The 26,595-nt window shown below is 41.7% G+C and overlaps 2 protein-coding genes across 2 annotated transcripts in view; one reads left to right on the forward strand and one right to left on the reverse strand.

Annotated features, from left to right (window-relative positions):
• Positions 1–26,595, reverse strand: part of NALF1 (NALCN channel auxiliary factor 1) — a 431,907-nt gene that overhangs the window by 305,382 nt on the left and 99,930 nt on the right. The window lies entirely within an intron of this gene.
• On the forward strand, positions 14,164–17,677 carry LOC146059302 (uncharacterized). The gene is made up of 4 exons (XM_083171411.1): positions 14,164–14,345; positions 15,225–15,299; positions 15,794–16,215; positions 17,132–17,677. The coding sequence occupies exons 2-4, from the start codon at positions 15,245–15,247 to the stop codon at positions 17,675–17,677; spliced, it is 1,023 nt and encodes a 340-aa protein (XP_083027537.1). The 5' UTR covers positions 14,164–14,345; positions 15,225–15,244.

Below are 26,595 nucleotides of genomic sequence, written 5' to 3' on the forward strand. Positions count from 1 at the left end.
GTCGACCTTATGATTACATTCCCTTACAATTACATGTTAACTGCAGTGTTCTCTAAAATAATAATTCCATACTTTCCAATACATTTACTTATATCCAAACCTGTAAATATAATCCTGTGTATGCTTTATATTTAATTTTAGATAGAACAACTAGATACTGTAGATGTTTTCCTATTGCTTCATTAGAACATATATACGCAATATCTATGCATGAAAACATTCTGTATTCCAGAGGACAACATGTTCCTATAAACCATTATCTGCAGATGTTATGAAGTCATTAAATATGCAATCAGTTTCCATAATGAAGCATCAAGGCAGCATGGTATTTTGGACAATAAATAACATCTATGTTCTTGCTGTTGTGACTAGTGCCTTGTAGACAAAATTGTAACTCTTAGCTTAAATCAGGCATTCCCAACCTCGGTCCTCGGGGCATGCTAAGAATGTAGGTCTTAGTGATATCCAGCCCTCAGCACACATGGTTCAATAAAAAAACCAAATGAGCTAATTAAGTCAGCTGTGTTCAAGCATAGATATCACTGAAACCTGGACTGTATGTATGCCTTGAGGACCTGATGTTTGGAATGCTTGGCTTAAATACATGTACGGAAATGTAGTAATGTGGTGTAAGAAGTAAATCATGAGTTCCTATATTTAAAAGTTGTGAATAGTGGAAAATAATTGATGGTGCCAAAATCTACAATATAAATTTGAAATTACAGCAATTAAAATATTTGTAAAATAGTTCCAAAAATGTAGATAATAAACACTGTTGCCAATTACTCTAACTTAAATGCTGTGAAAACGTCATAGTGGAAATACGAAGATAGTGTAGGCATTAGATGGAAAGAGAACATGTAAGTTCTGATGATATTTAGCAAACACGTGGCTTTGTAAATGCTTATTGCTGAATCGTGCTATAACTTTTGCCAATAACATTTCCATCACCATATTTATACCCCTTTCACATGGCACTTTTAAAACGGTATATTGCCGTTTTTTTCCATTTTAAAACGTTTAAGGGTGCAATGTGAAAGTGCCAGAGTTGATTTACCGGTTAAAGTTAACCGGTATTTCAACACGGTTAAAAAGCAGAGTCCTACACGTTTTAAAGCCGTTTTTTTGGCAGTTTTAACAGCTCTATTTCAGTGGCTTGAAACGTGTCCCTTGGGGGTTAAACGGGTTGAATGTTTGAATGGTATTAAATGATTTTTAAAACGGTTTTCACCTGCAATGTGAAAGGTCTCAAGGCTCTGACCCGTTTTAAAGTCCCATTTAAGAATACCGTGTCATTACCCATTTCTGCAATGTGAAAGCAGTATTAGTAAGATTGCACTGACAATATTTTGTGGATTTGTCAATTACATTAGTTTTTTAATGTTTACATTTTAATGGCATAATTCAAAATGGCTCCAGGCCATCCCTATCTCTACATGTTCACTATCATTTTCCTACTTAAATTTTGTTTTCTTAATAAAAAAAACATGCTGAATGTTAATGAGTTTCCTACACTGCGTATACAGAAGATTAGCCGCAAAAAACAAAACTAAATAAAAACTTGACTGTTTCATTTTATTCAAGTTGCACTCCATTTAGCAGATTTTAGAAATGGCTTGGGGATAAATTGATGAAATCATTCTGAATTGGCAACTAATGGATAGCTTCACTGATAGCTCTTTTATAGCTATGTGCATCTGGTAGGAAAAATCAACAACAAAGGGACCTCAAATGTGTTTATCATTACTTTGACTTTGTTTAGCAGATGTTTTTTGGTGCCATGGTAACCTGCTTAATCTATCCCTGTGTAATTTGGGATTCACTTAATATCCTGATTACCACTGCAATACACTCAATTGACTGAACTCTTTATATTACTGAAATGGATTATTTCTTATGGTTCACTCTGAAATACAGTTAAACTTTATTTAGTAGATTAATGAATCTACTCATGTGCACTTGTGATCTGCATTCAGCCACAACAACCTTTAAGTAAGATGTATTGATGTAATTGGTTCTGTATGTACCACAATCATCCAAGCTCTTTGCAGACCTTTCATGAACCACTAATGGAAGCAGTTGTCAGAAAAGACCTTCTCTAGATTCAAGTGAATAACTTACTACAGACTAATATCGTCCCTATGATATTGAAAAATGCATCCCAACTATAAACTCTTCTGTCAAATCAAATATTTGTATTTTATTCCAATAAAGGTTCAAGGGACAGTAAATAACTGAAACAGCCATGGACTTATTCATGGTAAGAGACAGATGTTATTGTCTGGTCTTAGTTATTTTTGACTTCTCTGCAGACATCCACGGGGCATACATTAAGACAGCCGATGTCTGAGTTGGATGTAAGAGTAGTCTAGAATCAATCCAGGTTAGGTAAAAAGGTATTACAGTAGGCAGTGAAATAAAATTCTAAGACACAAGGACAGGAAATATCAACAGCAACTGAGTGGTTTGTCTTCCTGTCACATTATTCAGGAGCGTGGTTGCGACTATGAAGTGATTTGAGTGTAGCTCAGAAAGTTCAAGCATGTACAAAACCAAGATACAATGAGCAGCCATTGCTGTGCAGGAACACAGGCTCACATTACACTCAGTGGCGTAATTACTTAACGTGCCTGTACCTGGCCTGCCGCATCTGCGGTCACACTCCCATCTCTATAATGGAAAGTGACACTTAGAAAATGGCTACCGCCATACTGCAGACAGTTTTTAAGGATGCTAGAGGATGCTACAGTTTTATTGAGGGACTGAGATGCCATACTTCTAAGAGTGTGCAAGAATAGAATAGGTTAATAAATGTTAAGAAGTCTGCTTTGTTTCTCCCAATTACAAAATGTATAATATGATAGACAATTTTTTATTGAACCGGCCCATATTCTAAAAGATTTAATGAATTCCTACGACTAGAAGTCACTTGCAGTCATTCCATGGGAATTTATAATCATTGGAAATACAATACATCAAAGAAATACCTTCAGAGTCCCTATTTTAGAAGACCTATATACTGTACATATATGTAACCACAACACATTTGTAATCAATATATATAAAAGCCTCTAGCGCAAGCTCAAGGCATTCATTGTTTACTATTCATTTAATGATAATGATATTGATATTTACTATTCATATGTGAAAATAATATTCTATTTAGTGGACTTAGCATCATAACTTTGCTTTATTAATTTATTAGTTATTAACTATAGCTAGTTGACCAAACAAGGGGCCTGATTCAGACTTGATCACTGCTGTGCAAAGTCGCACAGTGGACAATTATTGATAGACTGCACATGCAACGGGGCTGCAGTACACTTGTGCGACGCCAACCAGCGCTGAAATCCTGCTACTTTTTTTTGATTGGCGAGAAGCCGGTGTCTGGGGGGTGGTAACTGGCCGTTTAATGGGCATGCTAAAAAAAAGAAAACGCAGGCGTGCCAGAATAAATACAGGCATGTCCAAGCGTTTTAGGGGAGGGTGTGTGTCGATCAGGCTGATTTCATTGCAGCTGTCGACAGTGGTGATCAGTGGAGAAATCATTAGATAGTGATCAGCTTATGAATGATTTTGGACATACAGTAAAAATCACACAGCGACCACATTCGCAAGGTGGGATTTCACTCTTAGGCTATATATAATAAAGTGCTATTGCAAATAAAACTTGGAAATTTCAGAATAATTACAGCTATTTACATATCATACTCTACATATATTGCTTGTGAAAAGAGTTTAAATGTCTAACCAATTTAACATGCAGCTTATGTTTCTTTAATACATGTGATATGATATGACACAGTGTAACACAGTGGTCAGGGAACTCGGTCCTCATTACCCCACACAGAGCATGTTTTGCTGGTAACCCAGCAGGTGCACAGGTGTACTAATTACTCACAGACACATTTTATAAGGTCCGCAGGTGGAGCTAATTATTTCACTTGTGATTCTGTGAGGAGACCTGGAAAACATGCACTGCGTGGGGTAATGAGGACCGAGTTCCCTGACCACTGGTGTAACATGACAACATGTTACGAACAAATATGTGGAGATCCCCTACATATCAGATAGGTCAATATGTTAATGAGTAAGTTCAAGCCGCATCAGATATTACCAGCATTAGAGATAAGCTGGGTACACACTATACAATGAGCTCCATCACCAATATTGTTAATGATATCAGCGGAGCTCTCAGATGAACAATATAGGATGTACACACTGAATAACGATATTGTTCAGTGATGTCACCTGGCCCCTGCTGAACATGATGATATAGGCAAAAAATGACTGCATGGCAACACAGGGGTCGGTAACGACCCACAGGAGTGTGCACCTTTAACGATATAGTGCATACACACTAGACTATATGCACAATAACATCGTTAATGATATCGCTATCGTGCATATTGTTTTAGAAAATCTTACAATCTGTACACACTTATAGATACTACATACAGCTGGTCATAGAGGAAAAGATCAGTAGGCTGTGGACAGCTGTGGACAGCTCATTCCCACATCCCCTTGAGTTCAACTCAAACACTAAGCACACACATTTTGGATGCATGTCTAAGACTGAGCCCCACTGCAGTATACCTTCTCCTCTCAAACTATCTCTTTATTTGTCATGTATGTGGCCAAAGGTGAATATTTGTTAAACACAATTTGGGGGAAATTCACAAAATGTAAGCCTCCCTAGGACTTATTACAGGGGTTATGCAGCATCAGTTTCTTAGTTTACAGGTGCAACAGCAGCCCCCATAGGTTTCTAACCTCCATCCCTCCCACTTTAGGGGACTTCTACAGAAGACCTTGCCAGTCAGCAAGTATACTCCAGTATCCAAGACTGGCTCCCCTCTTCTGTAGCTCACTTTCTGTCTAATTAAACTTTACGTGCCTGCAGGGCTTCAAATTATCCCAGAAAACTGTCATTTTCAATAGACTTTATTATTTGTGTGTTTTGTTGTATGTGTTCTGTGCTATGGAGACTTATGGGTTGATTCTGAGTCAGATTCAGACACAGCCATCCTTGTGTTTGCACCATCCCTTGTGTACCTATTTGCATCCAAATAAACAAAGACTAAGGTGCCCACTCGCAGTGTCTATAGATGCTGCATTACTATCTGATGCATTTTTAGATGCACAATCGTTAGCAGCATTGAAACTTTGGCTTCCTACTGTATGTGAGCAGATGTGCAACTCTGTATGCAACTGCTATCAGCATTACCCCTGCAAGACTCCAATAAGATGCAACATCCCGGTGTGTTAAACAACTCATGAATGCAGTGGCCACCAGCACGCACAACCATTGAATCTCCCCATAGAGGTGAGGAGCAGCATTATATTTTTATTATATAGGACTGATCCAATTCTAACAATGCCACCCAATATTGTGACTACATTTTCAGTGGAACCAACAAAAGGTCTGATATCACATAATATTTTTCATTAAATTCTACCAGCATTTACATAAATTGACAACTCGTCCAGTTTTTGTTATTACAGTAGTCTCTTATTGTTTTCAAAATGTATTTTGAGGTATGATAACCTCTGCATGAGGCATCTAACAGAAAGGAGAATACATATCATTTATTCATTAGGAAAAGTACAATAAAATGCAGATTTCATTAGAGTGCCATACCGGAGTTCTGTTCTGCAGTGCTTCAGAACAAAATCTGTGGATGTGCACATAGATGAAATGAATGATGAAATTGACAACTTGGAAAAAAGAGTATTTTGGTTCCATTTGTAAAACAGAAAACATTACAACTGAATGCAACTGTGACAGCTCACTGAAGCCTTAATTTCTGGCCTAAATTTGACTTAAAGCAAAACAAAACATAAAATTTTGCTTCTGTTGGCGAAACACTATTGTTACTCTGTAACCTTTTCACTCTGTGCCTTAGGGAGGTAGTAAAGAAACAACTTGCTATGCTAACCAGGGATGCCTTAAGATATTAAAACACCTTGGGCAAAGATGACATTACTACAAGTCATCTACATGTGGGCCATGGGCAGCTTACACTAATGGCATTTTATTAAAATGGCCCAGCTGTCAACCAGGGGCAATGTTAGCAAGTCAGACCACCTGTTGGTGGAGATATATTGTAAAACTCTGCCTTTAACCCCTTCCTGACAGAGCTAGTTTTTGCGTTCCTGACAGAGCCATTTTTTTTCAAATCTGACATGTCTCACTTAAGTGGGGATAACTTTTTTTTGCTTTTACTTATCCCAGTGATTTTGAGATTGTTTTCTCGTGACACATTGTACTTCAAGTTAGTGGTAAATTTGGGTCGATACAGTCTGTGTTTTTTTGTGAAAAATACCAAAATATCGTGAAAAAATGGAAAATTTAGCAATATGCAAAATGTCACATTTTCTGCTTGTGAGACAAATAATCATACCACTCAAAATAGTTAATAACTAACAAAGACCATATGTCTACTTTATGTTGCAATTATTATTTCAACCTCCTTTTCATTTTTTTGGACACTAGGAGGCTTCAAATATGACTAGCAAATTCTCAAATTTTCAAGAAAATTTCAAACACTGATTTTTTTAGGGACCAGTTCAGTTCTGATGTGACTTTGAGGGACTTGTATGTGAGACACCCCCATAAATGATGCCATTTCAAAAACTGCACCCCTCACAGTATTCAAAACAGCATTTTGGAAGTTTGTTAACCCTTTAGGTGTTTCACAGGAATTAAAACAAAGTGTAGGTGAAATTTCAAAATTTCATTTTTTTTTCGGATTTTCAATTTTAATACATTTTTCTAAGGAACACAGTACATTTTACTAGAGAAATGTGACTAAAAATTGATTCCCCCAATTCTTTGGTTTTCATAAATATCCTATATGTGGCCCTAGTGTGCACGGTGACCAAACCACCGGCTTCATAATAGAAGGAGCACCTACTTGATTTTGGAGCCTCCTTTTTATGAGATTATTTTTTAGGCACCATGTAGGTTTCTAGGCACCATAAGATGCTAAAAGTTAGGAACCCCCCCACAAGTGACCCCATTTTGCAAACTACACCCCTCAGGGAATTCATCTAGGGGTATAGTGTACATTTCAAACCCCCAGGGGTTTCACCAATTGTGGTACAACTGGGCAGTGAAAATGAAAAAAAATAATTTTTCATTTTCACAGCTCAGTTGTATCAAAATTGGTGAAACCCCGGGGGGTTTGAAATGTACTCTATACCCCTAGATGAATTCCCTGAGGGGTGTAGTTTGCAAAATGGGGTCACTTGTGGGGGGGTTCCACTGTATGGGTGTTTCGGGGGTCATTCAACCAGAATCTGTGCTGCAAAATCCAAAAATCACTCCTTCCCTTCTGAGTCCTGCCATGCACCCAACTGGTATTTTTTGGTCACATGTGAGGCATTGCCGTACCCGGGAGAAATTGGGGCACAGATTTTGGGGTGCTTTGTCTCCTTCATTCCTTGTGAAAATGAAAAATTTTGAGCCAGATCTGCATTTTTGTGTAAAAAAAATTATTTTTTTACACAAAAATGCAGTTCTGGCTCAAAATTTTTAATTTTCACAAGGAATGAAGGAGACAAAGCACCCCAAAATCTGTGCCCCAATTTCTCCCGGGTACGGCAATGCCTCACATGTGACCAAAAAATACCAGTTGGGTGCATGGCAGGACTCAGAAGGGAAGGAGTGATATTTGGTGGTGGAATGAATGGCGGGTGCTATGTCGCATTAGCAAGACCCCCGAAGCACCAATACAGTGGAACCCCCCCACAAGTGACCCCATTTTGGTCACCAGCTTTGGGAGGGGGGCTGGCGCTGCGGCTGGCGGGGGGGTGGGAGGGGTGCTGGCGCTGCGGCAGCCGGGTGGGTGGGAGGGAGGGGGGCTGCCGGGTGGGAGGGGGGGGGGCTGGCGATCGTTGGTGATCGGTGCGGTATACGCACACACACACACACACACACACACACACACATATATATATATATATATATGTGTGTATATATATATATATATACATATATATACATATATATACACACACATATATATATATATATATATATATATATATGTGTGTGTATATATATATATATATATATATATATACACATTTGCACATTTTTCATTTTATTTTATTTTTAACTTTTCCAGCAGCAGCATGATGCTGCTGCTGCTGCTGCTGCGGGGGGGAGGGGGGAGGAGGGGAGCGCAGCGTGCGCTCCGGACGTAGCGGTGGAGCCGGGGGAGCTGCTGCTGCTGCCGGGTGAGTGCCCGGCGGGTGGGAGGGGGGTGCTGCCGCTCGGTGGTGATCGGTGCTGCACCGATCACCACCGTTTTCTGTGTTACCGAGCGGCTTAGCCGCCGGTAACACAGGAAACGCTGTGAATGGCTGTTCAGATTTGAACAGCCAATCACAGCGATCGCCGACCGGGGGGGGCACCCCTGCCCCCCCCGGGCGGCGAGGGGGGATGTCTGCTGTCAGGGACAGCAGACATCTCCAAACTGTCACCGCGTCTATAGACGCGGTGACAGTTTTAACCCATGACGTACATTTATGCCATGTGTCGGGAAGTACTTCCCGACCATGACGTAAATGTACGTCAAATGTCGGGAAGGGGATACATTGCACAAAGTTGAATAATAGAAAAGACAGCCTGTTAAAGAATATTATCCACTTTATAAAAAAAAATGTTTCAAGAAATGTATAAAGTCGAGTTTTCCAAAACTTTTTGTCCTGTGTGGTTCACGGAATACTGATAATGTTCTTTATGATAGTGGATCTCAACTCCAATCTTCATGTACCAATAAATGGGCAGGTTTTAAGGATCTCTGTCTGTAGAAACACGTGTGATAAATATTGACTCAGCAAAAGAGGTTATCTCACCTGTACATGACTAAAGAGATCCAAAACACAACTCATGTGTCTCCGCTCTTCCTATAATTCCATGCTGTTTACATTTGTGTCCTCCCCTCTCTCCAATGAAACGAATGCTCCCTCTGCCCATAATATACTCCAACCAGGGGGAGTGGTCGTCATGGATAAAACATCCTTCTCCCTCTCACCTTGCATCAGCAGTATATCAGCAGTGCTCCTAAGTCTCTGGCAGCAAGTGAGCATGGGTTTTCTTCCCTGAGCCTACTTCCAAAACACAGCACAAGGAGCCGGAGAGTGAAGCCCCCATTGTCCCAGCCACCGATCATACAACCAAATAGCTGCAAAGTGGAAACAGACTGGGTAAATTACTACATCAATGGAAGCATTTTTAAATAATATAATGATATAAGATACCCTTATATTGGTTCTAAGACATTTCATGCAGATTTTTTTAAGTTAAGATGTATATTTTATATCACTGTTTTACCTCAACAAATATGTGTGACCCCCGAAATGTTGGCTTATCTGTATGCTAATGTAATACCCTGCTAAGTGATGTATTACTTGTGACTCTGTGAAGTGTAGTACAGTGCATTTAATTACAAGGATGATCTTTTCCAGCAGTCTTTGCAGCTGCACAAAAGGTCAGGAGCATGTCAGGTGACCAGTGGTAGTTGGTGAAGGTTGGTGAGGACAGTGAGAAGGGAGAAAAAAGGAGCTGCGCTGCTGAGGTGCTGACTGACAAAATGGCTGTGTGTCAGCATTACATCATGATGTAGACTAGAACTCCTCTGTCAGAGGTGTGGAGGAGATGTCAGGAGGCTGGATGATTGTGCCCAGGATAAGACTAGACTTTATTTTCGAAGCCCAGCAGTAGGAAGGTACTGGGAGAAAGTGTATTAGCGAGAGATATTATTATAGTGCAGAAATACTCAGGAGCATTCAGAACTTTATTACTGATAAAAACTAATGGTCAGGCAAGATCCACTAAGATACCACTTTAGTGATAGTCTCTGCACAATTACAGCTAAATATAAATGAAAAGTAGAATTGATAGACTAAAACAACGCAAGTTGGAGAATTTTGGAGACAAATACAATTGGACAGTACATTGCAATATTGCTGAGTATTCTAGCCAGTCTTCTTAGCATTAACCTTGATTTTAATGAATTATCTCCACAAGGGAGAACAGTAACGTCTCTTAGACAATGGATTTTATCCATATATTACTTCACCAACTGCAACAGTATTAAAAGGAGTGAACTGTGCATCATTTAAGACTGGCCAGAGAAGATGCACAGGACTAGACTTTGGGGCATAGTATATAAATTTGAGGAACGATAGTTACTGTATATATGTTATGTATATTTGCAGTTGTTTTTTTTTTGCAAGATGTTGCTTATTTTCTGTTCCTAGCAAAAGGTTTCTCAATTTCAGTTGTATCCTTACTATAGTAATGCAATTTTGTTAGCAACATTAGTAATTTGTAATGTAACATATTGTAAGAGAAAGACCGATTACTTTCAAGTACGGTCATTTTCTTAAAGTGTATCTTAGATAAAGCCATACTTTGCTGTTAGTTCAATGTGTAATAAAATAGACTTCATTTTTTATTATCTGTCATATACTTTTGGGAACCACTGGCCTCTCTGCTTGAGCAGGGGAAATCCAGAAGAAATAATTGTAAATGACCAGAACAGGTGAGCAATCCACACCTCTTTATACGCTAACAATACATATGGGTGTTACACTAATATAGGGGGTTATTCTAGTCCATTCTTTCTGACAAAATCCTTCTTAGATGGACAAAACCATGTGCACTGCGGGTGGGGCAGATGTAACTTGTGCAGAGAGAATTAGATTTGGGTGGGGTTTTTCTTCAAAGTGAGATCTATATTGAAGTGTAAAATCATGCAGTCAGTATTTTCCCTGCACGGAAACAAAATAACTCACACAAATCTAATTCTCTCTGCAGATGTTACATCTGCCCCCCTGCAGTGCACATGGTTTTGTCCATCTAAGAAGGATTTTGTCAGAAAGAATGAACTATAATAAACCCCATAGTTATGAATCCACAAGTATATGAGTACTGATGCCTATTTGGGTAATGGTCATAGGGTTGACAGTAATAGGGTCAACAGTCAATAAGTCAATCACTATTGGTCGACAGGCCATAGGTTGACATGTGAAAGGGGTTGACATACTGTACCTTAGGTCGATATGGTCAAAAGGTCAACACAAGAAATAGGACGACATGGAAAAGGTCGACAACAAAAATGTCCGTTTTCATTTAAAGTGAAGTGCTGGGTTATTGAATATGTATAAGTTTCAGACAGCTGATTTCTGCCCTTACTGAACCATGGCACCGACAGATTTTGTAACTTATAGAACTGGGTGAATTGGTCTGTCTTTCATTTATATACTGCACTTTTTGCTCTGTGAAATCTACTACTTCAGCTTTAGCACAGGAGTATGACATGGGCTGTAAGGGAATTACCATCCCCAAAGTAGACGTGTACAGTTTCACAGATCACAATGCTGATATACTTTTCTTTAAAGAACAACTTCCCACCACTGACAGACAACATGGAATCTTTTTGTAATTAATAAATAAACCATTTTATAAATGTAATTATTACATTGATATTTCGTTACAGCCAGCGCTGGTTAGCTACTACTCTTGTATCTTGCTTGTGCTTTTCTGAGGACTGACAACCCTCGAAACAGCTGCAGCTAGCAGTGCACCTGATCACTTCTGCTATATGTCCTATTGTTTGCACGTTATATAGATGATTTTTTTTTTCTATGGACCAGTGGAAATACAATGTTAAATCAAATCATTGCAAATATTAATGGGAAAAACAGATTCACCCATCCAGTTGTCTTTTTCAGACTTTCAAGAGCAAACTGAATCAGACTGATGTACAGGTGTCCATTGTTCATGGAATCCATGTGGGTGATTAATTAATAGAAATAATAACCCTGATGAAAGTGTGAAAACAATGAAACGTTGGTGTTCTACCTGGTGTGTATCATCTCTTCATTAACCTGACCTGACTGTTGGGAACCCATACCCAACCCCTGTAGGCCTGTGATACATACAGGCCCTTATTCAAAATGGGCAAAACCATGTGCACTGCAGGTTGGGAAGATGTAGCATGTATAGAGAGAGTTAGATTTGGGGGAGTTATTTTGTTTCTGAGCAGGGTAAATACTGGCTTATTTTTACACTGCAATTTAGATTTCAGTTTCAACACACCCCACCCAAATGTAACTCTCTCTGCACATGTTACATCTGCCCCACCTGCAGTGCACATGGTTTTGCCCATTTTGAGAACAAATTTGTTCTGCGATCAGATCTGAATAAGGGCCACATTTTCTAAGGCTCACTTATTTTATTCAACATCTAACTTATATGAGGAGCTGCTGTTGAATTTTGACTAAACTAATGATAATAGACGTATGCAGGATCTAAACAGTGGGAAACACAAAGGGGCTTTCCCCTCTGCCCTGCTGAGCCATGGGCTACTCTCGGGGACATAGAGTACTCACCAGAGAAGCCCAGGGGAATAGTCTATATTCAAGATTGAGAGGTGGAGGGTATACCATGACCCAATGAAGGCAGAAGTTCCATTATTGCACCCTACGCTATTGCTTTGAACTGAGCCACTACTGCAGTTTCTATTTGTCACTATTACCATACTATTACTACCTGAAGTATGTGACTGTTCTATATTTTTTCATTAGACATGTATTTTTAATTATCACATTTCATAGCACTTCATAATGTTCAGCTTTGCATAATGAAACTGATTGCTGCATCTAATATACATAAGTGTAATATATGAGAAACATTTTCTATAAAAAAAAATCAATAAACATCTTTATTATATACAGAGCAGTGTAGTGTTTATAGTAGCACATGCAATGACTAACTGCCTGTGGTATTTATTTCATTTCAGTTTGGTGAACATAAATGACAGAAACTGTAAATTTATAAAATGAATGACATGAATTAAACTAGGGCAAATAGCCTAACATATATTATACAGATATGTTTGGTTGAAGAGGTCTTCATGCTTCATAAGCCAATGCATAAAGACTTTGTACTGGCCATCTTGTTCAAACGAAAATGAAATGACCCGCTGGGTAAACATAAATCACTCAGTCATCCAGTAAGACTATTACACAAGCCGTGCTTAACATGTTACAGTAGTTTATTATTCTGAACACTTTAAACAGAAAATGAAAGAAGGAAATTATTTAACATACTATACGGAAACAAAAAGTATTGCAGAGGAAGCTGAGTGACAAGTAGCTGAACCAGTAATTAAGCCTAAAAAGTTTACTTTTTAGTCTGTATAGACAGTGATGATGACTATCATCACTGCAGGGAAAGCTGCTCAGTGCATACACAATGAGCGGCTTTCCCCATGCCTGGCGCCGACAGAGGGGGGAGGACAGCGTTGCATATTCCGAAGCGCTATGCAAAGCCATCATGAAAGCCACTCATCTGCTGGTATAACCAGCAGATGAGCAGCTTTCCCGGCGATGTTGCGGGAGCGTGCAGCAGCGCTCATTGCCGGGCCATACACACTGGGCAGCTTTGAGCTGAAAGGCGCTCAAACCTGCTGTTTTGAGCGACTTTCAATTCAAAGTCGCCCAGTGTGTATGGGCCTTTATTTAATGCCCTCTGTACAGAGCTGCAGATCTCATGTGGAGCCCTATAACTGCATTACAATAATGAAAAATGATAACATAAGGAGCCTGTACTGCCACTTTTCTACTATTGATTGTAGTACTATGGGGTCCATAAGGATATTGGTCTGTATAACCAAGAGAAAATAAGGAAAAAACAAACACACAATTTTAAAATAAAGTTTGTTTGAATAAAACCTATAAACCTCAATCTAAACCCTCATTGTTCACTTTATGAAATAAAAAATACAAATATATTTTGTTGGATGATATGGGGAAAAATATTTAGCAAGATGGCCAAGATTCTTATCTAGCTGCAAATGCCCTTTCTGATCCATCATGAACCATTGGTGCCCTGTAAAAGTGGTATTCCAAGAGGCGGATAGAATTAGGAAAATGAATCAGGAAGTCTAAGGGGCCGTACACACCAGGACGATTTGGCATAAAAACCTCCGATTTCGATGGGTCGTACGAGCGTTTGCTATAGATTGGTGCAAATTCTTTTGTTTTAAGCCCACAATTCCGATCCGATGCGCGTACCCGCCGGTCGTAGGTCGGATTGAAGATCCTACCTACTGCAGTAAAGATCTTTAAATCCGACCTCAGATTGGGGGCTGATTGTATGCAGATTGCGAGATGATCGTGTGCACTTGCCTCGTCAGACCGTCGTCAGATCCTGCTTGTTTATACTCATTTCCTGGTCACTCCCTCCGCAGCCATTTTGTGAGACTCGTGGATGGTACAGGATAGCAGTGACGGAGGATCCTGGAGCACAGCCAAATTGAAGACAGGTATTTGGACCTTCCCTACCCACCAATGCATTAGCTGCCCACCAATGCATTAGCTGCCCACCGCTGGCCACCAATGCATTAGCTGCCCACCGCTGGCCACCAATGCATTAGCTGCCCACCGCTGGCCACCAATGCATTAGCTGCCCACCGCTGGCCACCAATGCATTAGCTGCCCACTGCTGGCCACCAATGCATTAGCTGCCCACCGCTGCCCACCAATGCATTAGCTGCCCACCGCTGGCCACCAATGCATTAGCTGCCCACCGCTGGCCACCAATGCATTAGCTGGCCACCAATGCATTAGCTGCCCACCGCTGCCCACCAATGCATTAGCTGCCCACCGCTGCCCACCAATGCATTAGCTGCCCACCGCTGGCCACCAATGCATTAGCTGCCCACCGCTGGCCACCAATGCATTAGCTGCCCACCACTGGCCACCAATGCATTAGCTGGCCACCAATGCATTAGCTGCCCACCGCTGCCCACCAATGCATTAGCTGCCCACCGCTGGCCACCAATGCATTAGCTGCCCACCGCTGGCCACCAATGCATTAGCTGCCCACCGCTGCCCACCAATGCATTAGCTGCCCACCGTTGGCCACCAATGCATTAGCTGCCCACCGCTGGCCACCAATGCATTAGCTGGCCACCAATGCATTAGCTGCCCACCGCTGCCCACCAATGCATTAGCTGCCCACCGCTGGCCACCAATGCATTAGCTGCCCACCGCTGGCCACCAATGCATTAGCTGCCCACCAATGCCCACCAATTCATTAGCTGCCCACCAATGCATTAGCTGCGCACCAATTACCCCCCAGTGCATTTGATGCCCACCAATGCAGTGCAGTGATATATCTGTGTGTGTCACTCCCTCCGCAGGCATTTTGTGAGACTCGTCGATGGTACAGGATAGCAGTGACGGAGGATCCTGGAGCACAGCCAAATTGAAGACAGGTATTTGGACCTTCCCTACCCACCAATGCATTAGCTGCCCACCAATGCATTAGCTGCCCACCAATGCATTAGCTGCCCACCGCTGCCCACCAATGCATTAGCTGCCCACCAATGCATTAGCTGCCCGCCAATGCCCACCAATTCATTAGCTGCCCACCAATGCATTAGCTGCGCACCAATTCCCCCCCAGTGCATTTGATGCCCACCAATGCAGTGCAGTGATATATCTATGTGTGTAAATGGTAAATAGCAAAACCACAGCAGGTCATGCTGGAATGTGTAGTTCAACTAAAGCAGGAGTGTCAAGGTTGGCCAACACTGGAATAGATGAAGCTGTGTACACTATCACCTTGTTTACAATAAAAAGGAAACTGGTTGGTGAAACTTAAAACTTTATTGTGATATTAACAAAAGTGAACCTGAAATAAAAGAAGTGTCTTAACAATATATAAACTATAATCATTTAATAATTTTTTTTATCTATTTTCTTATAGACATGTCTCAGGCTCTGGCAAAGGAGCGTGACTTCGTCGAAGCATTTATCGACAAATACAGGGAGTACGAATGTCTTTGGAAGACGAAGTCCAAAGACTACAGTAACAAAATTAAAAGAGCAAATGCCCTGGATGAGTTGGCCAATTTCAGCCGTTCATATCACCCTGAAGCCAATGCGGAGTGGGTGCGGAAAAAAATCCAAAATCTCCGCACTGTGTTCCTAAAAGAGCATAAGAAAATGCAGACCACCAAGAGATCTGGTGCCGGAGCCGGCGACGTGTATGAGACCTCCTTGTGGTACTACAATCTCTTAACCTTCACCCTGAGTCAGGAGGCACAGAGGACCGGACTGTACCTCATGGTGGAGAGTGAGGGGGATGAGGTGTTGCAGACTGTGGATGAAAGTTCCCAACCATTGTCGGTAAGTACAGACCCGGTATTGACACATGTCCTTCCTCATTATTTTTTTGGGCCCGGAGAATAGGTTCAGTCCACACATGTCTTAAATGTGGTTCTCCTGCCAATGGACAGCACCCACTCCATTAAAATAGTCCTTGTACTGGTCTCTAACCTGCATGGCGCGTGTAGTCCCCCTATACTGTTGCGCCGGCGTTTCCACAGAGGATATCTGCACTACCTCCTTTGGCTCCTCTGGGACCTCTGGTGGTGCTGGTCCTGTAGGCCTTTGTGGTCTTTCCTTGCGGCGCAGTAAATTGTGCAGGACACAGCACGCCATGACGACCCAGTCTATTTTGTCCACCCTCAGGTTGATGGCAGTATGGAAAATGCGGAAACGGCTTGCCAGGATACCAAACGCACTCTCCACAAGCCGCCGTGCCCTGGAAAGGCTGTAGTTGAAAATTCTTTTGTCGTGGTCCAGGCCCCTTTTGGCATATGGCTTCATGATGTGCTCATGAAGGGCAAATGCCTCGTCTGCCACGAACACAAAATTGAGCCCATGTTTGGTTTCCTGGACCGACGGCAAGTGAAGAGTGTTGGAGGTGAGCCTCTGGTAGAACTTGGTATCCTTCAAAGTTCCACCATCCGAAGCACGCCCATTCCTGCCAACATCCAGGAAGATGAACTCGTAGTTCGCATTAACCACAGCCATTAGAACGATACTAAAGTATCCCTTGTAATTGAAGTACTAGGAACCACTCTGTGCAGGCTGGTTGATGCGGACGTGTTTGCCATCAATGGCTCCTCCACAATTTGGGAAATTCCATGTCTCTTCAAACTCTGCAGCGATGTTTTGCCAATCCTTCACGCTGGTAGGGAACTGTAGAAATAATAAATAAACTTGATTAATAAATTGAACTTTGTATTTGTTTCCACAGCAACACAGTGCAGAGACAGAACATTCACCGACCCTGGACCTGTCTGGATTGTCGGAGTCTCCAGGAACATCGCAAGGAATATCCACTACACCCACACCGCCACAACAGGCCTGTAAAAAATCGCGTCGCAAGGAAAAGAAAATAGACAACCCAGAGGAGGAATTACTGATACGGGCCGAACAGGTTCTACGTAGGCCTCCCGACCGATTTGATGCTTTCGGGAAATATTTGTCTGACGGCTTACGCCAGCTGAGTCCAACCCAGCAAATGGCCTTTGAACGCATAAGCAGAGAGCTATTGTTTTTTGGCCGTTTAGACCGCCTTACATTTGAATGCAACATAGCTGGCCTTCTTCCTTGCCAACAACCACCAGGGCCTACTCCCCCAGCACCCTTACCAGTCCCTTCCACTTTGCCAAATCAATCTCCACCTGTCCAAGCATCCTCCGCACAACCTTCAACTCCAGCCCGCTATACCCACCTGTACACCTCATTATTGCCTGAGTTCACAGGAGAGCAGGACCCTCCGGTTTTACGCGAATTGTAAAACCAATTCTTGCCTTGTTGGTATGGAGCAGTATGACACATGATGCATGAGGCGCAGATAAAGCCCATGCACACGTGGCGCATGGTGCGGAGCAATGGGGCCGGGACCACTGCTTCTGCACTATGCACCGCGTGTGCATGAAGGCACTTTGATTATCTGCGCCACAAGCACTGTGTGTTCTACTGCTCCGTACCTCTAGTGAGTGCGGCAGTAGGTTTTAAAGCTCAGTTTGTTACAAAATTTTTGACTTGTTATAGCACTTTGGTCTATTTTTATATTATGCGTACCTAATGTTTCTAAAATGACACTTTTGCCATTTGCACATGCATGGAGCAGTATGACACATGATGCTTGTGGCGCAGATAAAGCCCATGCTCACGTGGCGCATGGTGCGGAGCAATGGGGCCGGGACCACTGCTTCTGCACTATGCACCGCGTGTGCATGAAGGTACTTTGATTATCTGCGCCACAAGAACTGTGTGTTCTACTGCTCCGTACCTCTAGTGAGTGCGGCAGTAGGTTTTAAAGCTCAGTTTGTTACAAAATTTTTGACTTGTTATAGCACTTTGGTCTATTTTTCTATTATGCGTACCTAATGTTTCTAAAATGACACTTTTGCCATTTGCACATGCATGGAGCAGTATGACACATGATGCTTGTGGCGCAGATAAAGCCCATGCTCACGTGGCGCATGGTGCGGAGCAATGGGGCCGGGACCACTGCTTCTGCACTATGCACCGCGTGTGCATGAAGGTACTTTGATTATCTGCGCCACAAGCACTGTGTGTTCTACTGCTCCGTACCTCTAGTGAGTGCGGCAGTAGGTTTTAAAGCTCAGTTTGTTACAAAATTTTTGACTTGTTATAGCACTTTGGTCTATTTTTATATTATGCGTACCTAATGTTTCTAAAATGACACTTTTGCCATTTGCACATGCATGGAGCAGTATGACACATGATGCTTGTGGCGCAGATAAAGCCCATGCTCACGTGGCGCATGGTTCGGAGCAATGGGGCCGGGACCACTGCTTCTGCACTATGCACCGCGTGTGCATGAAGGTACTTTGATTATCTGCGCCACAAGCACTGTGTGTTCTACTGCTCCGTACCTCAAGGCAGAAAAGTGAAATGTTTTATATATTTTTGGACATGTTATTGCACTTTGGAACAGTTTGCAGTTATGCGTATCAATGGGTTCTATTTTTGTACCATTTGTATTTAATCCCAAAAAAAGGAAATGTGAAAAATGTGTGGATGTCAAAGTTTGATTTATTTTAATAAAACATTATATGTTTTCACTACAAGTGTGTGGTGTATTTTTCCTTACCTTGCAATACTCGTGCTGCAGTACCTTCACGATTGCTTTGCAGGTCTCGGGGATGATGAGGCCCAAAGCTTGCGGGGAGATGAGGGATCCAAACTTCAGGTCAGCCAGAGACCGTCCTGTAGCCAGAAACCTCAGGGTCACCACCAGCCGCTCCTCAGCAGGTATAGCCATGCGATACTTGGTATCTTGCTTCTGGATGTAGGGGGTTACGAGACGCAGCAACTCATGGAAGGTGGCATCATCCAAACGTAAGAAATTCCTATAATCATTGGGATTATTCTCACGAATTTCCAGGAGCAGTGGCATGTGAGAACGAGCCTGACGGCTCAGCAGCCACTGCTTGGTCCAGCATGACCTAGCTCTTCTACGCTGGGCCCTCAGCTGCCTCACCCTGAGCACAGCATAGGAAAGCAGAAAATCTTGCTGGTAAGAATCCATCACTGCAGACTGCATAATGGACACAGGAAAAGCACACTTTGTAATGCCAGGCAAAAACAAAGCAGAGCAAACAGCTATGTACAGCGTTCAGCAGGTATACACCAAGCCTCACTAGTCACAAAGCACAAATGCACAGATCTAAAATGGCTGCTGTTATTTGTACCCCACAACTAGTCCTGCCCATTATTTAAATTTCAAAAACGACAGTCACTGTGCACACACGATGCACCAAAACGACAGTCGGACGACCATCGCAAACGACTCGCGATCGTTTGACGATCGTAAGTAAAAAAATACACCATCTTATGCAAATCGTGAGTCTGGGCCCGGGGGAGCGCTCCCGAGAAGTTCACAGCAAATCGGTTCACGATCGACGCACGATCGTGATCGTTCTGGTGTGTACGAGGCCTAACTGTCTCATGAGACTGAAGGTATACAGCTTCATAAAAAGAACCCTGCCAATAGGGCTATCCAGACAACCTTAGCTGAAGCCCATGGGAAATTAACTGATTTTTCTCTTATCCAAGTACAACGGACTATTTCTAAACTAAACCATGCATTTTCCACCCAAGGTAATAGAGCAGGCAAACTACTTCCACATAAACCAAGAGTGAACAATGAGGGTTTAGATTGAGGTTTATAGGTTTTATTCAATGCATAAAAAAAAGAATTAAAAATCTCATTGGCTCAGAAGGGACCATCCTTTCTAAACCTAGAGATACTGTATAGCAGATCTCTTTGCTGCCTATTTACCGAATACAGTATATGCTTAAACATGATCCCTCGACCCCCAACCCACTGAGGCAATTGTTGATACTTTTTTTAAGTGAATCAATGTCTTCAGTTTTTCCTGAGGACACTGCTGCCTTAAGCTCCCAGTGGACCTCTGCCGAAATCTCAGCAGCTATCAAGTCTCTTATCAAAAGATAAGGCTCAGGCTTTGGATGGCTTCCATTATTGTTTCAAACTAGCCTTGTTCCACTCTATGCTGATTTCTACAACTATACTAAGGATAACTCCCATAGTCGCATATATGACTCTTTTGACCCTTTTTGGCATGGTGGGGGGGGGGGGGGGTAGTTTTTTTCCAGGCACTTGCTTTTTTTTTTTTCTTCATTTGAACATTCTTCAAGAAATCTCACAAATATTTCAACCAATTCATCTACTGGGTCAAAACAGGTTAAATTGATTAAGCTTTTAGGTGAATTATTATTCTCTTAAAACATTGGTATTTGGCAGTTTCTAATTTGATCCCACACCAAGATTGACTGTATTTACAAGGCAGGGAAGTAAACTACTCCACACTGGTGTAATTACAGTAATCACTAGTAGTCTGGTAAACCTTTTTTTTTTTTATTAAGTGAATTACATAAAAAAGTAGAATCAAGAACATGAGGTGCTGTCATGAACATCAATAGTAGATACTGGAAGGGGGTAGTCAAAAAAGTGTTGTCCAATAGTGACGCACAATTTTAAAATGTAACTTTTCTAAATATTGTACTTTTTACAAAATATCTCCCATCTCGGCCACGCCACTCTGTTTAAGATCTCTCTTCTGCACGGATCACTAGCTCTCATTCACTATTACAGGACTTTCATCGGGCTGCTCCTGCCCTATGGAATGTCCTTCCAAGCACAATAAGACTCTCTACTAGCCTCCAAACTTTCAAGCATTCCCTGAAAACTCACCTCTTCAGGCAAGCCTATCATATTTAAGAAACACGCATAACTTATGTATTATATAGCTTCCCTTCTGGACCTGCATCTTGGTGGGACTGCTATGCTATTACTGGTGCCTGTCCTTGTGTTTCCCTCTTATGTCCCTATAGAATGCAAGCTTGCAGCAGGGCCCTCCTACCCTCAAGTCTGTCTGTTGTTACCCAGTTTGTTTTATCACTGTCTACAATTGTAAAGCGCAACGGAATCTGCTGCGCTATATCAGAAACTGTAAATAAATAAATGTAAAATTTCCTTTTATATTAATAACAGTCAGGTGAAATGTTTAAAAAGACAGTAAAGATAGGTGAGTGGGTATTAAGCAGTGTACAGTATTAAAATCGTACCATACAGATCAATGACAGACTATGCTAATTGTAATTATACCATTGTGGTCTGAAATTTTGTGGTAATATTTGATTCTTTAATGGCTTTATTATTAAATAGACAATTTCAATATCCAAATAGCTTTTTATGTGTTTATTATATCCAGATTAACCAACTTGTACACAAAGTGTTGCTGTCCATCATATAATGTATCTATTTCTGAGGAAGCAGAAATAAAAGCATCAACTTTATACCGGACAGTCGGATTCATGTCTGTTTCGAGCCGTTCTGACTAGGGAAGCCAATCCCGGGGCATTTTTTCAATCCCGGAATTCGGGTTTGAAAAATGCCCAATCCCGGGATCCCCGGGATCCCGGGATTGGCTTCCCTACTATTAAAAACCCACCTCGGCCGCCCCGCATATTTACTTACAGATGCGTGGTGCGGCCGGGTGGGTGGGCGAGATGGGGTGATGGAGCCCCGGGCTGGTCTGCAGGTGGCCCGGTGTGCCGGCAGGTCCACTGCTGGGCGGGCTGGTCCAGGGACAGGATGGCTGGGCAGGCTGATCCGGGGACAGCCCGGGCTGGTCCGCTGGTGCCCCGGTGTGCCGGCAGGTCCGCTGCTGGGCGGGCAGGCGGGCGGGCTGATCCGGGGACAGACATGATGGAGGCAGACAGCCTGTGCGGCCTGAGCAGCGTGACCTCTGACGTCGTCACGCTGCGCAGAGCCGCACTGCCCGGGACGGGAGAAGCCGGGCAGCTGCTGAGCACCTGCTCAGACGCTGCCCGGCATTAGACTGCGCATGCGCAGTCTAATCCCGAAATCCCGGGATTGGAAACTCCAATCCCGGGATTGAAATCCTGGTGTTTTGGGGGCCAAATCCCGGGATCCCGCGGATCCCGATCCCGGGATTGGCCACCCTAGTTCTGACTGTAACTTGAAAGTCGGTATTCAATATTCTGACTGTAGAGTGTCGGAATGGCCATGATTTGTCGGAAAGGGCCACTAAATTGTCAGAATCGGCTGTGAATTCGACAGTTAGCAGACATTTCCGATAATTCAGATTCAACTTTAAAAAAAGCCGAATCTGAAATCCTTCAATGCTGTCTGAAATGGCAGCATTGAATAGGCGAGTGCTGCCGGTGGAAATACAGTAGCTGCACATATTGAATACCGCCCTATGTGGTATTGAACACTTCTGTCTTCCCTAGAGAATAGTAAGTTAATAGATAAAACCAAATGGGAAGGGGACTTGCACTGATGATGAATGGAAACTGCTGTTTAAACATATTTATAGGATGTATAAATGCATCAATTTCTTGGAAATGTGGCTCAAGATTGAACATATCTTACAATAGCCAGGTTGCACAAAATATCTCCATCTACTTACACGATGTGTCGGAGAAACTGTGAAAGGGTGGGTTCCCTTATACATGTATTTTGGATGTGCCCCATTGTCCAAAAGCTGTGACAAATTTTTACCTAATTTCTAAGGCTAGATCAGAGTCTTTTACTTTCCTACCTGAAATTGACTACAATAAATAATTATTCTCCCTCTGTACATATGTTATAGGCAGGGCTGGCGCCACCACAAGGCAGCTTTAGGCATTTGCTTGGGGCGCCGGCCACTGGAGGGCGGCACTTGGGAGCAGGACCCCTGGATCAAGGTGATCGGCTCCCCCCCACCTCACCCATCTGGGGAGCTCAGATGCCTTGCACCGGCCCTGGTTGTAGGCCATGGTTATCCATATAATTATAGCCACAAGGACAATTCTTGCCCAGTATTGCAAAAATTATTTCCGATGTTCTACGTATAAGAGGGAAACTTTGGACTTTCATCCCCTTTCAAAAAATGGTTTCATCCCCTTTCAATTACCCACCACTGTACTTCCAACAGACTCTTAAGTTAGATTTGTTAATCTGAGTGTTTTATGAATGTTGTTTGGGGATCTTGTCCACTGTTTTCATACACTGCTACAAGATGCTTATATTTCTGTATTTCTGGGATGTCTATTGTAGTCTTCTACTTCTGGTATTCATTTTCCTTACACCCCCCCCCCCCCCCACACACACACACACACACACACACAAACAGTTTTTCCTTCTCTTGTGTATGTGTGTGTGTGTGTATGTATGTATGTGTGTGAACTGATTACCGGTGTTTCTTTTTAATATTGATTACAGATGTGTCATTATTAATCCCAGGATTCTTAGGTTAAACCTGTTCTAATCCTTTCCTGTTACACTCACTATTTTAATTTCCTTTATTGTTTCATGAACCAGGGAAGTCATACTTCCTTTCTACAGGACATAGAATGATATAATCTGGGTGTTAGTACCTAATATTACATATTTTCACTGTTAGAACCTAAAAAGACCTGATTATGTTATTTAAATTGAAATTGTATAAAATTTACTGCAGAAATGTGTGGAATAAATAGTTTTCATATGTAATTTATATATACAAATGTGTCCAACCTTGCTGCATAGCGCATGCAGTGCCACTGCTGGCTCCTGAGATTTAGGTGTTCAAGCTTACGCATGCAACCCTCCATCCATTTGCTTCTTTGGTAAAGCTGCAGCTACAGTACGACTGAATTGCAGTCTCCAACAGCATAGTGTTCCCCTGATGCATGACCCTCACAGGAGAAAATGCTGCAAGGCATGAGCAGTGTACACCTGTAATATGTATAAGTTCCTAAAATGAATTTAAAATCTATAAAAACCTAAAACACGGATTAAATAACCCCAATTTTAGGTTTTTAGATCCTAAAAATTTGGGGCCAAATCATCATGCATATTTGCTGCAATGCACCCGTTAGCTATTGCATAATGGTTCAACAGATTGCAAAGGTTCTTGGTGGGCTGAATGATATGGTCAAACAGCAATGTAGGCCAGGGGTCAGAATAGTGGGAAAGTAAAGAAAGAGAAAATGATTGAGGATATGTGTGGACTTACAGTGGAGATGTAATTGGATGTGGAAATTTATGAAGGTTATGTGGTTAATTACAGAATTTGATAAGCCTGCCTGAAAAGGTGAGTTTTCAGGGAACACTTAGAGGTTTGCCCTTATTTAGATCTGATTGCAGTACAAATTTGTTCTCAAAATGGGCAAAACTATGCGCACTGCAGGTGGGGCAGATATAACATGTGCAGAGAGAGTTAAATTTGGGTGGGGTGTTTTGAACCTGAAATCTAAAAATAATGCAGCCAGTATTTACTCTGCACAGAAACAAAATTTTGGAGATGTCTTTTAGATGCATCTAACATGATACCGAGGACAGATAGGAAGTGGAGAACAAAGGAGAACTCAGAGTCAAGGATGACATCTAGGCAGCGAGCTCGAAGGTTAGGATTGATTGCCTACAGTGATAAAGATATCAGGTTGGAAACTACTATTTATTTTGGAGAAATATTTAGGTGGATAAAGAGAATTGGACATTGAAAGAGCAATTTGAATGGTAAAAAACAGCTGTATCCTGAATACCTAGGTATTATAGTTTTTGTATGAGAAAAGAGAGGTCAACACTGTGAAAAGCAGCAGAGAGATCTAGAAGAATAAGAAGTAATGGCATTTAGACTTAGCATCGACCAGATGCTTTAGTCAGTGCTGTTTCATTGGAGTGTTGGGAATGAAAGCTTGACTGAAGTTGGTCAAATAAGTAGGGGTGAGTTAAGAAAATCTGTGTGGCAAATGTAACCAAGTCTCTCATGTAGCTTGGAGAGGTATGGGAGCTGAAAGATGGGCAGTAATTTGAGAGAGTTTGGCTATTTTTTTTCAGAATGGGAGTAACCACTGCATGCTTGAACAGAAACGAAAGATACCAAAAGAGAGAGTGATATTACAGATTTTAGGTCATTTTGGGATGTGCACAGGAGATAATGCTCTACTTAGTAATGAGGGTATAACCTTAAGAGAGGTAGTAAAGTAGGAGCATGAGAAAAGCCAAGCAATGGGGGTGGTTAAGGATCTGAAAAAGAAGCATACTGTAGTGTGCAATTTAATTATTTTTGTATTTTTTATTACACAGTGGATTCTGTGCACGTACTGTATTGTCTTACAGTATATCTCTCCATTCTCCAGCTTTAACGTGCTTGTTTCAACAACAGTTAAGTAAAAAAATAGTCCAAGCCACTTCTCCCATTTGTGTGATGGTCACTGGTGTTCGCCGGGTTCACAAGCAAGTTTGATAGCTAGATGCAAAACCCCAGACGTAAATACTGTAGACTCAGCAGATGCAGCTTGTAAGGCAGGTGACAGCATGGTGTACAATATATTCCTTTCTGCTGTGCATAACTGACAATACATAAACACATGCAGAACATACAGTACTTCTGAATTTGTAAAGTGGTTGTACATCAGAGTAAATTCTATATTTTCTGTCTGAGCTGACATGTAACATATGTTAAATGTGACATTGGCATTCCTATTAGTCTGAGCTAATGAAGTCTTGTTTCCAGTCATGTCACACATTAACGCTTTGTACAGAAATCCTCCTTGCGCACTAAGTTACAGTGAGGAATATTGCTTAGCTAGTAATGCACATCTTCTATTTGCTTTGTATACAGTAATTTCGCAGAAAAATATATTGTAGGGGAATCAGTTCCTATTCAGATGCATATTTCTATAGCAACTACAGAATCCACCTGAATCTAATTATCTCCTCAGACTATGCAACCTAAAAGAAAAATTAATAAGCATTTCATTGGTGTAACATTTAGCTTTACAAAGTGAAGCAGCTACAGTGAAATTAGAAAAGTGTATGAAAAGCAAAACTGTGCCATGCTAAATAAAGTCTATGGCTGCTGAAAATGACCTTCCCTTTACAGTTATTTAAATTTCCTGTAACACATTTCTTGTATAGAGTGTGTAGAATTTGTAAGCCAGAATAAATTAGAAAACTGAAATAAAAAAAAACAAATAAATAAACTAATAAATGATCACGGATATACCCAAACATATGAGCAAAATAACATCCTTGACAATATACATCCCATATTTGTGTACATCCAGCAATGATGCTTTTTGACCCATCAATTGAGTATAAAACAGAAATGCAAAAAAAGCATGTGCACAGCGTCTATTCCCGCAGAGGGGCTGAGGGCATGG

The sequence above is a fragment of the Crinia signifera genome, chromosome 2 (assembly GCF_055691185.1).
Source record: "Crinia signifera chromosome 2, ASM5569118v1, whole genome shotgun sequence".
Classification (NCBI taxonomy): Eukaryota; Metazoa; Chordata; class Amphibia; order Anura; family Myobatrachidae; genus Crinia; species Crinia signifera.